Genomic DNA, 12,540 nt, shown 5'->3' on the forward strand with positions numbered 1-12,540 from the left:
TAGGAAATTATCTCTGACTTTAGCCAAGTGTTTGAGATATGGTGTGTACTTTGATACTGTGTCTTGTGCAGATTAATTTGGGTAAATGTAGCCTGGACATTTGTGCAGTAACTATCTTGTTTTCATAATTATTTATAAGTATGATTTGATGAAAATGCACATCTGTTCAAACCTCAAGCATAGCAAAGTTGTAGATAAAAACATAATGTAATATTAAATCTTGCTGTAAAAGAAACAAATTTGAGACTTTTTAAGACTCAGACAGACCAAATTCTTGGTTTTATAGTATAACATTTCTCTAGATGTATGTCATATTCAGATGACTGTACTGAAAGTTTTCTAACTGCATTATTGTGTAATCCCACATCATTGAAACATAAACACTTTTTTTTAAAGAGGACATTCAATAAAGAATATAGGAATATTAATTCCAAGTTGGTTTACTTTCTTGTTTTCTGGAGGCTTGTGACAGAATTTCTATTTTTAAAATATGGAGCAGAGCATTAAAATTTTTAATTGCACCCTTTAAAATGTTTTAGGATTAATTTTCTAAAATGTTATATTTTGCCGGGTGTGGTAGCGCACACTTGTAATCCCAGCATTTGGGAGGCTGAGACTGGAGGATCGCGGTTCGCGGACAGCCTCAGCTACTTAGTGAGGCCCTCTGCAACTCAGTGAGACCCTGTTTCAAAATAAAGAATAAAAAAATTGGGCAGGGGGTGTAGCTCGGAGGTCAAATGCCCCTGGGTTCCATCTCCAGACCTGCAAATAAATAAATAAATAAATAAATAAATAAATAAATAAATAAAATATTTTTATTTTTATTTCCTGTAGAAAGAAGCAGCTTCGAATCTGAGCTTGATATTAAAAGAAGAAATGAAAAACACCAGTTGGATTAGAAAGAACTGGCTCCTTGTTGCTGGGCTGTCTTTCATAGGCGTCCATCTTGGAACATACTTTATACAGAGGGCTGCAAAACAGTCCGTAAAATCTCAGTCTGGAAGCAAACAGAAGAGTATTGAAGAATGAAGCAAAGTGAATAATCTGATTAACACATCATTATATACTGACTACCTTCAGAAGCGTAGAGCTCTTCTATCACCACAATGCTGTGCGTTCAGACTTTGATTCCTGAAGAATATATTGTTAATGTTAGAGCACATGACAATGCAATAAGTGGAAAAACATGGTTAACACAATAAAAGCTACACCTGAAGTAAAATGTCTCGTTTCGAAGCTAAGAAACCATCACTATGTCAAAGTGAACCACTGACAAGTGAGAAAGTCAGGGCCAAACTGTCTGTCTTCAGGGGACTTGTGTCGTCGTGCTACGGCCCAGAGGGTAGGCTGAAGCAGCTGCACAACGGCCGGGGAGGGTCTGTGTGCACAACCTCCCAGTGCTCAGCCCTGCTTCGTAACCTGCCAGTCACCCACCCCATAGTAAAGATCCTGACGACTTCCATACAGAACCACGTGTCGTGTTTCAGTGACTGTGGCTTATTCACAGCCATTCTCTGCTGCAACCTGATTGAAAATGCTCAGAGAATAGAATTGACACCCACCACTGTCATTAAGTTAAATAAGCATCTTTTGAGTCTTTGCACCGATTATCTCAAGTCCAAGGCCTGTGGTTGCCGAATCCCCGTTGACTTTGGTAGTGCCCAGCTCCTCCTCTGTTTGGTGCGCAGTATATTAACAAGTAAACCTGCCTGTATGCTCACCAAAAAGGAAATAGATCATATCAGTACTTTGGTCCTGAGAGCCTTTTTGCTTACAATTCCAGAAAATGCAGAAGATCACATCATTTTAGGAAAGAGTCTAATTGTACCTTTAAAAGGTCAAAGAGTTAGCGATTCTGCAGTGTTACCTGGGGTACTCATTGAGATGTCCGAAGATCAGCTAATATTACCTATCCAAAAGTCAGCCGCCCTCAAAGTGGCTCTCTTTTGTATATCTTTATCTGGAGACTTTGCCGATCCCGGAGAAGGAACTTTGGTGGTCAGTTACGGGATGTCTCTTGAAAATGCAGTGCTGGAACAGTTGCTTAACCTAGGAAGGCAGCTAGTTAGTGACCATGTAGGTCTCGTCCTGTGCCAGAAAGTTATCCACCCGTCTTTGAAACAGTTCTTCAGCACGCATAACATTATTGCCATAGACAGAGTTGGAGCGGCTCTGATGGAGCCCCTGAGCAAGGTGACAGGTAAAATACACGCTCAGCTTCTGCCCCTTACAGTTAATAAGTCACACTATATTTTGAGTAGAGATATTCTTGGTTTGTGTCACTGTTAAGATCTTGAAAAATTTTAGAAGCCGCCAACCTCACAGCATGTGTAGCATTTCTGGCAACACGGTTGTTCCTAAAAAAGAACCTCTATTGTTCACTTATTAAAAATGGAGTGATTATGGTCATTTTTCTGGATACTTTCCAGCCTTAAAATGTACTAGTTTATTATAATCTAACCCCCAAATATTTTACAAGTAATTGAGACGTCATTCTCATAACCATAGTCTTTTATACTTTACCCCCAAATTATTCTACTACTCAAATTTCCAAAGCTTTTAAACCATGTTAAATTCAGATGGTAGCCGGGCGTGATGGCACAAGCTTGTAATCCTAGTATTTGGGAGATGAGACCAGAGGATCGCGGTTCGTAGACAGCTCGGCTACTTAGCGAGGCCCTGCGCAACTCAGTGAGACTCTGTTTCAAAATATATAGAGACTAAAAAATAGGATGGGGGTGTAGCTTGGAGGTAGAATGGCCCTGGGTTCCATCCCCAGTACCCCCCGAAAAAAATTCAGTTGGTAATTTTATAGCTGGAATAGCCTCCTTCTTCACTTTTATCGTAATGCCAACTAACTTCAGTGCTTCTGCCCAAATAGTTGTGCCTAATTAGGGGTGGAGGGGCCCATGTCCATATATGTTTTGTCTTTAAATATAAAAAAATATTTTCAGCTGAGCACTTTGAGAAACAAGGACATTTTTTACTTTCAGCACCTATAACAAACCTGGGCTACCCAATATGTGTTTTAAAATGCTTGTCAATGCCGGGCGTGGTGGCGCACGCTTGTAATTCCCGCGCTTGGGAGGCGGAGACAGGAAGATCACTCAGGTTTGAAGCCACCCGCGCTGGCTTAAGAGACCCTGTTTCCAAATAAAAATATAAAAAATAGGTCTGGGAGTGTAGCCCGGAGGTAGAAGGGTTTCCAGGAACCCCAGTACCATCAATATATATATATATATATATATATATATATATATATATATATAGTAAATAAAATTCTTGTCAAACTGATGATAGTATACATTTAGTAACATGAATTATAGTAGGCAAGAGATTCATTATATTTCAAAATCTCCACCAAATAAAGTCACGTGTACATAAGGTTTATATTCACCTGTTGGAGCCAAAATAAATAAAGAGCTCCTGACTCAAACCACTTTTCAGTATCTCTTTAACTGCATGACAACCTGTCAGATGATCATTTAGTTCTGCGCTGATTATAGTTTTGTTTTGTTAGTGGTAGTTAGGATTGAACCCAGGGGCATTCTACCTCTGAGCTTCACCCCCAGGCCCCCCTTTTTTTCTTTTTGAAACAGGATCTCACTATGTTGATCAGAGTTTCACAATTTGCTGAGACTGTCCTTGAACCTGCAATCTTCCTGTCTCAGCCTCCGAAGTACTGAAATTATAGGCAAGCACCACTATGCCCAGCTTGATTTGTTTTGGTTTTGACACTGGGTGTCACTGTGTTGCCCAGACTCGTCTCAAACTTCGAGCTGACATGATTCCTCCTTTGCCTCTTGTGGAACTAGGATTACAGGTATGTGCCACCATGCCCAGCCTGTAAATTTTTTTCCCCAGTACTCTTATTTTGAAACAGGGTCTCACCAAGTTGGAGAGCCTAAGTAGCTGAGGCTGGCCTTGAACCTGTGCTTCTCCTCTTTCAGCCTCCCGCATTCTGGGATTACAAGTGTGCACTAGACTGCCCAGCCAGCCTGTAATTTTTAAGTTATTTAATGATTTTATGTTCACTATAGGCTTATTATAAGTGATTAAACTTAGTATGCATGTCAGATATTCTATCTGTTTGCCTTACCTTTGTAACTTTCGAATCACCATCAAAGTGAAAAATGATTAAGAAATAATCGAAATAATATTTTGGAACTCTTGATTGATACTGTAGGTCAGACTCATTTTTAATATCTATTATCTTTTCATCAATCTGGTAGTTTCCAGTTTAGGAATATTGAGTATTCTAGATTACTAAGGGTTTTTGTTGTTTATGTTTTGTTTTGCTTTGTTTTGTTTTGTGGTGCTGGGGATTAAACCCAGGGGTGTTCTACCTCTGAGCCTTGCTAAATTGCTGAGGCTGGTCTTGAACCTGTTATCCCTTGTTTCAACCTCTCGAGTACTGGGATTACAGATGTTCACCACCATGCCCAGCTTATTTAGTCAGTTATCAAAGTATGGAACATTTCGAATGGAGGGTGTGTTACCATACTAGTTGATAATTATTATTTAACTCATATGTCGCAAGAAAATAGCATTAAACATTTGAACTCCATTAATTTAAAAGAAAAGGAAACTGGTTCAAAAGAGTGACTACTGTTGCAGTTTTAGAATTTAGACTTAAACTAACTTTGTTATTTCTTGTAGAAGCTTGGTGTAGTCACTCCACTTAGAGACTCTGCAAACATCCACGCCATCATAGCTTCTCCTTTGTCCATAGTTTTGATTGTGATTATGGCTTACTATTTTATCTCTACAGGTGGAGGGAAAATACTTAATAGATCAAAGAATAGAAAAATGAAATATGTCATTTTAACATAATTTAAGTAGCTATTTAAATAAGAACAGTCACTATACCCCCCCAAAAAAGCTCTCAACATTCCCTAAATAGAGCCCCCCAAAAATTTAACTAAAATATTTGGATAGTTTTATTTGTTTTAAATTAAAATAGTAATGCCTTTTAAAAAAAATAGCCTTTTCCCTCCTGTCGCCTTCATTCTGTGTGAGTGAGGTTCTGATCTCTGAATAGGTTTCCTAAGAATGTGTGCAACATTCGCTGTGCCTTTTTCTGTGAAGAAAGTCAAAATAGATTCTAACAGATGTTCAGAGAGAGGTGTGTAAACCAAAAGAGTCTTGGCTTTATTTGCATATCATTTTAATAGCAGAATACTAATTTCAGGTTTAGGAAGATGCTTTTTATTTCTTTATTCACATTTCATGTTTAAGTGACAAGCTTTTGGGGGGCATTTATATTAGCTAGAAATAAATATTAACTTATTGATATTTGTTCATTTTAAATGGTGGTTTGCTCTATCTGTACTTATACATCTTGTGCTTTCTGTACTTAAAAAAAAAAAAATAGGAACACAGCCTATTGGTTCCCTGGACTTGATATCGCCTAGTAGTTATGGAACCGTGAAAGAATTGTGCTCTGCAAAATTTGGCTCCAAACAATTTTTTCATCTTATCCCTAATGAAGCGACTATCTGCAGCTTGCTTCTCTGCAACAGAAATGACACTGCCTGGGATGAGCTGAAGGTAGGGAGTAAACTCTGAGCTCCATTGCCAGGGGCTGATGCAGGGATAAAGTAGTCACTCAGCAGGTACCATAATTGTCTTTTCACTTTAGGGAGCCATGACTTTTTCTCCATAACTTCAGTAGTGGTATAAAAATGAAAGAAGTGGGGGTGGTGCTGAGGTCCTGGATTCATTTCCAACTCCAAAAAAAGAGAAGTCACAAGTAAGTTAATTAATTATTTTTAGTAAGCTAATTTAATTGTGACATCGTAAATTTGATGTTTTGCATTTATAATTTTTGTTTGTTTGTTTGTTTGTTTGTTTTGGAGTACTGGGGATGGAACCCAGGGGCATTCTACCTCCAAGCTGCACTCCAAGCTCTATTTTTTATTCTTTATTTTGAAACAGGGTCTCACTAAGTTTCAAAGGGCTTGCTTAAGTAGCTGAGGCTGTCCGTGAACCTCCATCCTCCTGTCTCAGCCTCCCAAGTACTGGGATTACAAGAGTGCGCCACCATGCCCGGCATTCTATTATTTATTATTTTATTTACAAGAAACCTAAAAGATCCTTGTTATGGCTTTTTTTTTTTTTTTTCCCGAATGTGATACTAGGGAATTGAACCCAAGTCCCTGAACTTGCTGAGCAAGTACTTTACCCAATGGTGGAGCTACATCCCCAACCCTGATTTTTTCTTAAGAAATTAATTTAAGCTGGACATGATGGCACATGACTATAATCCCAGTTCTTGGGAGGCTGACACTCAAGAATTGAAGGTTTGAGGCTAGCCTCAGCAACTTAGGAGAGCCTATTTCAAAACAAAACAAAACTAAAACTAAAAAGGGCTGGGAATGTAGTTCAAAGGGAGAATGCCCCTAGGTTCAATCCCTAATACCATACACAAAAATAATAATTGTAATTGTATATTCTTTAATGTTAATGTGTATGAATAGGTCACTTAGAACATTGGTTCCAGTCAGTACCAATCATCCATCTTAGTAGTTTATTTTTCTCTGATAATAGTAACACAGGAAAATAATAAACTAGATACTGTGGTGCGTGCCTGTAATCCCAGTACTTGGGAGACTGAGATAGGTGAATCATGGGTTTAAAGCCAGCCTATTTCAAAACAGTTTTAAATAAATACTATAGCATTCATACAACTGATTTATTTAGACTAAATTTTTTTGTTAGTACAAGCAAACCTTGCTGACCCAGATATTTTGAGGCCATTTGAAAATCATAATTTGAAAAGCTAAAGGCATATGTAAGAAAATTTTGATCTAGCTTTAGGAAAATAGGCTTCTGGCTAAAGTGTTTTTCTTTAATACCTAATTTTATTTGTCTATTTTATTTTGTTGTACTTGGAGGCAACCTCAGCTTTGTTCTGTTTTTTATTTAGAAACAGGGTCTTGCTAAGTTGCTGAGATCCTCCCTCAGTTGCTGAAGCTAGTCTGAAACCTGGAATCTTCTTGTCTCAGCTTCCCAAGTACTAAGATTATGAGTATGTGCCACTATACCTGGCTTACCCCTAATCTTTATTTTTCTAAAATGTATTAACCTCATTACAACCCTGACAAAACAGATTTTGTTCCTTCTCAATTAAAATTGGGCTCTTTGAGTCTACCATCTGCGTTGCTTTGAGAACACGTTTGTACTTCTTCCTGTATCTGATCCAGTGCCTGATTCAAGTTTCTTTTTTAGCTCACATGTCAAGCGGCACTGCACGTCTTGCAGTTAACGCTCAGGGAACCATGGGTTTTGTTGGGAGGTGGCTGCACTGAAACCCATCTGGCGGCATATATCAGACACAAGGTAAGTTAGATTGGCCTCTTCCACTTACCTGAGTCCTCAGCAGCTTGTGTTCTAAGAGATCATAAGTCAGTTGTAATACCCTAGAACTTTTAACGCCTAATTATTCAGTAGTCCACCACAGATGTTATATTTGACAATGCTTATAAATATAAGGTAAGCTCTTTATTGCAGATCTTTTAGCAAATGATCCCCTTCTTCATTGTCTACAGAAGCTAGCAATTTGAATTGGGACTTCTCATCTTAGAGAGAGGAACTACTGAAATTCAACAATAATTGATGTTCACAATGAAAGAATTGAGGGTCTTACAAAATGTCTGTACCTTCTAGAACATCAGGAAAAGTTAATGTATTAAAGCATTTCAAATGTCAGATTTATTATCATTTTTAATTTGTATCCATGTATGGTATATTAGTTCCATTGAACAGAAATTCATATTAATCTAAAAAAATTCCATTTCCTGACTGTTGTCAGATTACTTTAGTATATTGTAGTTCTGAATAATTATTTCATAAGTCCTAGACTACTTCATTGCAAAACAGATACAGAAAGGCGTATGTGTTTTCCAAATGTTTACAGTCAATTTCACTTCTTAGACCAGAGCTTCTGAGAGGCTCCACAGAGCTTCTGGTGGATGGTTGGGGTAGGAGACAGAGCAGACTTTTCTATCAACATGCCCTTTCTGCTTTCCCAAATAAAATCTATTGGAAATAAAGCTCATTCATGAAAAGTTATCAAAATACACATTATGAGAAAAAGTCCATGCCAATCTACTAATACTGAGTGGCAATAATAAAATCTGCAAATTAAATTGAATAAACTAGAGAAAGTATTGTGGAGAAAGTATCTTTTTTTCAGGTGTGGTACTGGGGACTGAACCTAGAGACATTCTACTTCTAAGCTATATCCAGAGCCCTTATTTTTGTTGTTGTTGTTTTGAAACAGGATCTCACTAGATTACTGATAGTCTCACTAATTACTGAGGCTGCTCTCAAACCTGTGATCCTCCTTTCTTAGCCTCCCAAGTACTGGGATTATAGGCATGTGTCATCATGCCTGCCTTGAAGGAGATATCTTTGGTAGATTTTGAAGAAACAGTGTAGCATTGAGGATATGGGGGGAAATGTGCAATACAGATGATCTCACCTGTTACCAAAAGAAGTGGTGGCTGTTTTTAAATAGTTAGGATATGTGTTTTTTAACCATCATCCAGTTAATAGTTTGGTAATACGTTAAATTTTCTCTTTTAAGAAATTTCTAGAATGAGCATTTTAGGGTAGTAGAGCCAAAAAGCAGTTTAAGGTCTTATAATGTTGTAATTAATTTCTTTTAATAAGAAGAATCTTCATTTTAAAAATAATGAAGTGAAAATTGTACCTATCCCAAAATGGTATCTTTGTAATATGTGCATTCTCATTGTAAACAAATCCGAAACATTTTGATGATGTGATAAGTACTTCATTCGGGGTATTATTGTTATTCAGGAACTTCCCCCTGTGTGCACGAAAGCCTGTAATATATGCATTGTGCCTTACCCTTCATACAGGAAAGGAGGCATTGCAAGACAGTCATGTAGAATAAGCTGGTGGTGGGGTTCTTCTGACCCAATCATCGGGCAACATGATGGGGAGCGGACATTTTGACCATGACCAGGTTAAGGCCCGATCCAGACAAGCCCATTAGCATCGTTGCCAAACTCTGCAATATATGAAGGGAAGTAGTAACTTTAGGAATAAGGTTTTAACCAAGTATCTTCTCTGCAACATTTTTATATTAATCGCTCTGCATATGTTTTGAATGGTTTTATCACCTTTAGGCTTTTAAGGAACCGGAGGGCATTCTCAGTGATAATGGATGTACCCGGGCGGAACTCCATCTGGTTGTTGAAGCATTTTGCAGTGCCCTAGCGTCTGTGGCTGGCTCCTTAGAACACGATGGAGGCGACGTTCTCACCGACATGAAGTATGGACACTTCTGGTCAGTTCAGGCAGATACTCCTTCTGTTTTTAACTGGCCAGATTCGCTTTCACGATGTGGCTGTGGATTATACAAGAGCCAGGAAGAACTCAGCTGGTCTTTCTTAAAAAGCACGCATCATCCTTTTGCACCCAATACATGCCTTCCTCATGAAGTCGTGGGCTCAGCTGCCAATCTGACTGTGGACTGTTTGACCGCAAAGCTTAGTGGCCTGCAGGCAGCTGTAGAGACGGCCAATTTGATTTTAGATATTTCATGTGTCATTGAAGATAAAAATTAATACAATGGAGTAACATGTTTATATTGTGAAACAAACTATTGAGGTATCGGGGAAGAGAAATATTGAGTGTATTGTTCTCTCTCAAAATCCTCTAGTGCATATGTAGACAGAGGATTCATAAAAATATAAACACACTTGTTTAAGGAAAGGTTTGATTCTTGAATAAAAATTTCTTAGGATAATAAAAATCTGAAGCATTGTTATTAAAGATGTAGTTATCTTAGTAATTCCATGGCAACTGCTGTACATTGTGATCTTTTATTGTTTAATGTCATTCTAAGAACATACAAAAATTTAAGAATTTCTAACCCATGCTCTAGTTTGGATGTATTTAAAGATATTTTCTAATTTTCAGCAGTTGTAGATGTTTAGAGTATAAAATTGGGTTCCAAAATATTACAAAGCACATAATATGTTTCTTAATAAAAGAAATTCTAAAACTGCACATTTAGTGAAATATCACTGTACTCAGTGTCCTTTATCTCAGACTGTATTACTTGGTAGTTGAGTTTTTATGTAAAACTGGTTTGTCTACAGTCCCTAGTCTGGATCACAATTTCATATTTTTGTTATTTTGAGGAAATGTGTAATTGGAAAAAAAATCATTTTATATAATAGCTAAGGCTGGAACGACCTTGTAATATCTTCATATGTAAAGTGGGAAGGACTTACTTGTTTTTAGACCAGACTTTCTCAGCCTTTATACTGTTAACTTCAAAACTAGGTGATTCTTTATGGGCAGGAGTTGTTCTGTGTATTGTAGGAGGTTAGCAGGGCCCAGCCTCTACCTAATACGTCAATAGCACACCCAAGTTGAAAACCTAAAATTGTCTTCAGATATTGTCTACTTTCCCTTAGGGAGCAAAACCATCTTTGTTTGAAAACCACTGGTCTGGACTGATAGAAAAAGGAGGAAAATAAAGAATATTCTATCCAAATTTCACAAAACAGCATAGAAAAAGGAAGTAGAAGTTATTTCTCTACTTCAGTCAATAGTAAATAAAAGAAGCTAGACCAGCTCACATATTCAAAGTAGAAATTTCACCCAGGAATATAGTTTGAATTTTACACAAACGCAATGTTTGTGTAAAAAAATCATTTTATATAATAGCTAAGGCTGGAACGACCTTGTAATATCTTCATATGTAAAGTGGGAAGGACTTACTTGTTTTTAGACCAGACTTTCTCAGCCTTTATACTGTTAACTTCAAAACTAGGTGATTCTTTATGGGCAGGAGTTGTTCTGTGTATTGTAGGAGGTTAGCAGGGCCCAGCCTCTACCTAATACGTCAATAGCACACCCAAGTTGAAAACCTAAAATTGTCTTCAGATATTGTCTACTTTCCCTTAGGGAGCAAAACCATCTTTGTTTGAAAACCACTGGTCTGGACTGATAGAAAAAGGAGGAAAATAAAGAATATTCTATCCAAATTTCACAAAACAGCAATGTGTATTGATAGTTGAAGATGAAATAAAAACAGCTACTGGAATAAATATGACCCTCTAATAGGTGTCACATTAAACTCTAGGAAAACATTTTGAAAGTCTTGGGAAATTAAGGAATTAAAAAGTCAGTGATCAGCTGGGCGTGGTGGCGCAGGCTTTTCATCCCAGCATTCGGAGGCTGAGAAAGAGGATCACAGTTCATGGACAGCCTCAGCTACTTAGTGAGGCATCTGCGACTTAGTGAGACCCTGTTTAAAAACAAAGAATACAAAATAGGCAGAGGGTGTAGCTCAGAGGTAGAATGCCCCTGGGTTCCATCCCCAGTACTGAAAAAAAAAAAAAAGAAAATCAGTGATCACTTCTATGCCATGATAAAGGAAAGTGGAGTTTTTAACCAATTTCCTCTAGTAGGAAAAATTGCAATATGCAAATTCACAGCAATGCTGAAGACATTGAAAAATTAGCTCTTCCTCAAGCAGTTCTCTATAGTTTTACTCCTTTTATTTTTAGAACCAAATAGAAGGGCAGTATGCAGGCAGCCTTTAAGATGGCCTAAGGACTCCCGCCTCCTGGTTTTAGGACTTGAATGTAGACTGGACTTAGACACTTCTTTGTCTCCTATTTTTCTCTTCTGTTAACAGAAATGTTTGGCGGTGGGGAAGGAGGGCATGTGCAAATAACTTCCGTCTTTATTTTTTTAATTTTTATTTTTTCAATACCAGGGATTGAATCCAGAGGCATTCTACCTCTGAGCTACACCTCCAGCCCTATTTTTAATTCTCTATCTTGAAACATCCTCACTAAGTAGCTGAGGCTAGCCTTGAACCTGTGATCCTCCTGTCTCAGCCTCCCAAGTACTGGGATTAGAAGCGTGTACACCAGCCCAGCAACTTCCCTCTTTAGCTTGATGGGTCTGAGGTTGAAAAGGAACTAGGCTCCTGGAGGTGAATTTAAAGAAATATATCTGCAGAGCCTCAGCCGCCCCACCCTGATTTCAGTAATGACATTCTGGAGTTTGAGATAATGTTGTAATAAATTGAGACTTTGGGCACCGGGAAGGGAGGGTGTATATGGTAGACAGTCTCCAAGATGGCTCCCAGTGATCTCACATCCAGGTGACCCAACCTTTGGGTACAGTTTGGGCCTAGTGATGGTATCATCATAAGGCTCAAGAGGGTGTTTTCAGAGGTATGACAAAGTGAGAACTGACGATACACATTCTCAGAGCAGAATGCAGGCTACCTCAAAGGTGAGAAGCAGGCGCGGTGGCGCACGCTTGTCATCCCAGCCTTCGGGAGGCTGAGACCGGAGGATCGCGGTTCGCGGACAGCCTCAGCTGCTTAGTGAGGCCCTCTGCAACTCAGTGAGACCCGGTTTCAAAATAAAGAATAAAAAATAGGGCAGGGGGTGTAGCTCGGAGGTCAAATGCCCCTGGGTTCCATCCCCAGACCCGCAAAAAAAAAAAAAAAAAAGATACACACATTTCTCAAGAACTGGG

General features: G+C 38.3%; 2 protein-coding genes across 3 annotated transcripts; both read left to right on the forward strand.

The window, feature by feature from the left end:
* Nucleotides 1-876: 876 nt before the first annotated feature.
* On the forward strand, nucleotides 877-1,029 carry LOC308277096 (uncharacterized protein; the record flags this gene model as incomplete). The annotated part of the gene is made up of 1 exon (XM_080716165.1): nucleotides 877-1,029. One exon carries the CDS (start codon nucleotides 877-879, stop codon nucleotides 1,027-1,029), a length of 153 nt encoding a protein of 50 aa, XP_080572291.1.
* A 192-nt stretch (nucleotides 1,030-1,221) lies between these two features.
* On the forward strand, nucleotides 1,222-9,596 carry MKKS (MKKS centrosomal shuttling protein; the record flags this gene model as incomplete). Of its 2 annotated transcripts, XM_080716229.1 has the most annotated exons (5): nucleotides 1,222-1,935; nucleotides 2,125-2,200; nucleotides 5,375-5,550; nucleotides 7,231-7,341; nucleotides 9,156-9,596. In XM_080716229.1, 5 exons carry the CDS (start codon nucleotides 1,222-1,224, stop codon nucleotides 9,594-9,596), a joined length of 1,518 nt encoding a protein of 505 aa, XP_080572355.1. The 2 variants fall into 2 exon arrangements, with proteins under 2 accessions (XP_080572355.1, XP_080572354.1); XM_080716228.1 differs by having other exon boundaries at nucleotides 1,222-2,200.
* Nucleotides 9,597-12,540: the final 2,944 nt, after the last annotated feature.

Source organism: Muscardinus avellanarius, assembly GCF_963383645.1.
Source record: "Muscardinus avellanarius genome assembly, chromosome: 19".
NCBI lineage: Eukaryota > Metazoa > Chordata > Mammalia > Rodentia > Gliridae > Muscardinus > Muscardinus avellanarius.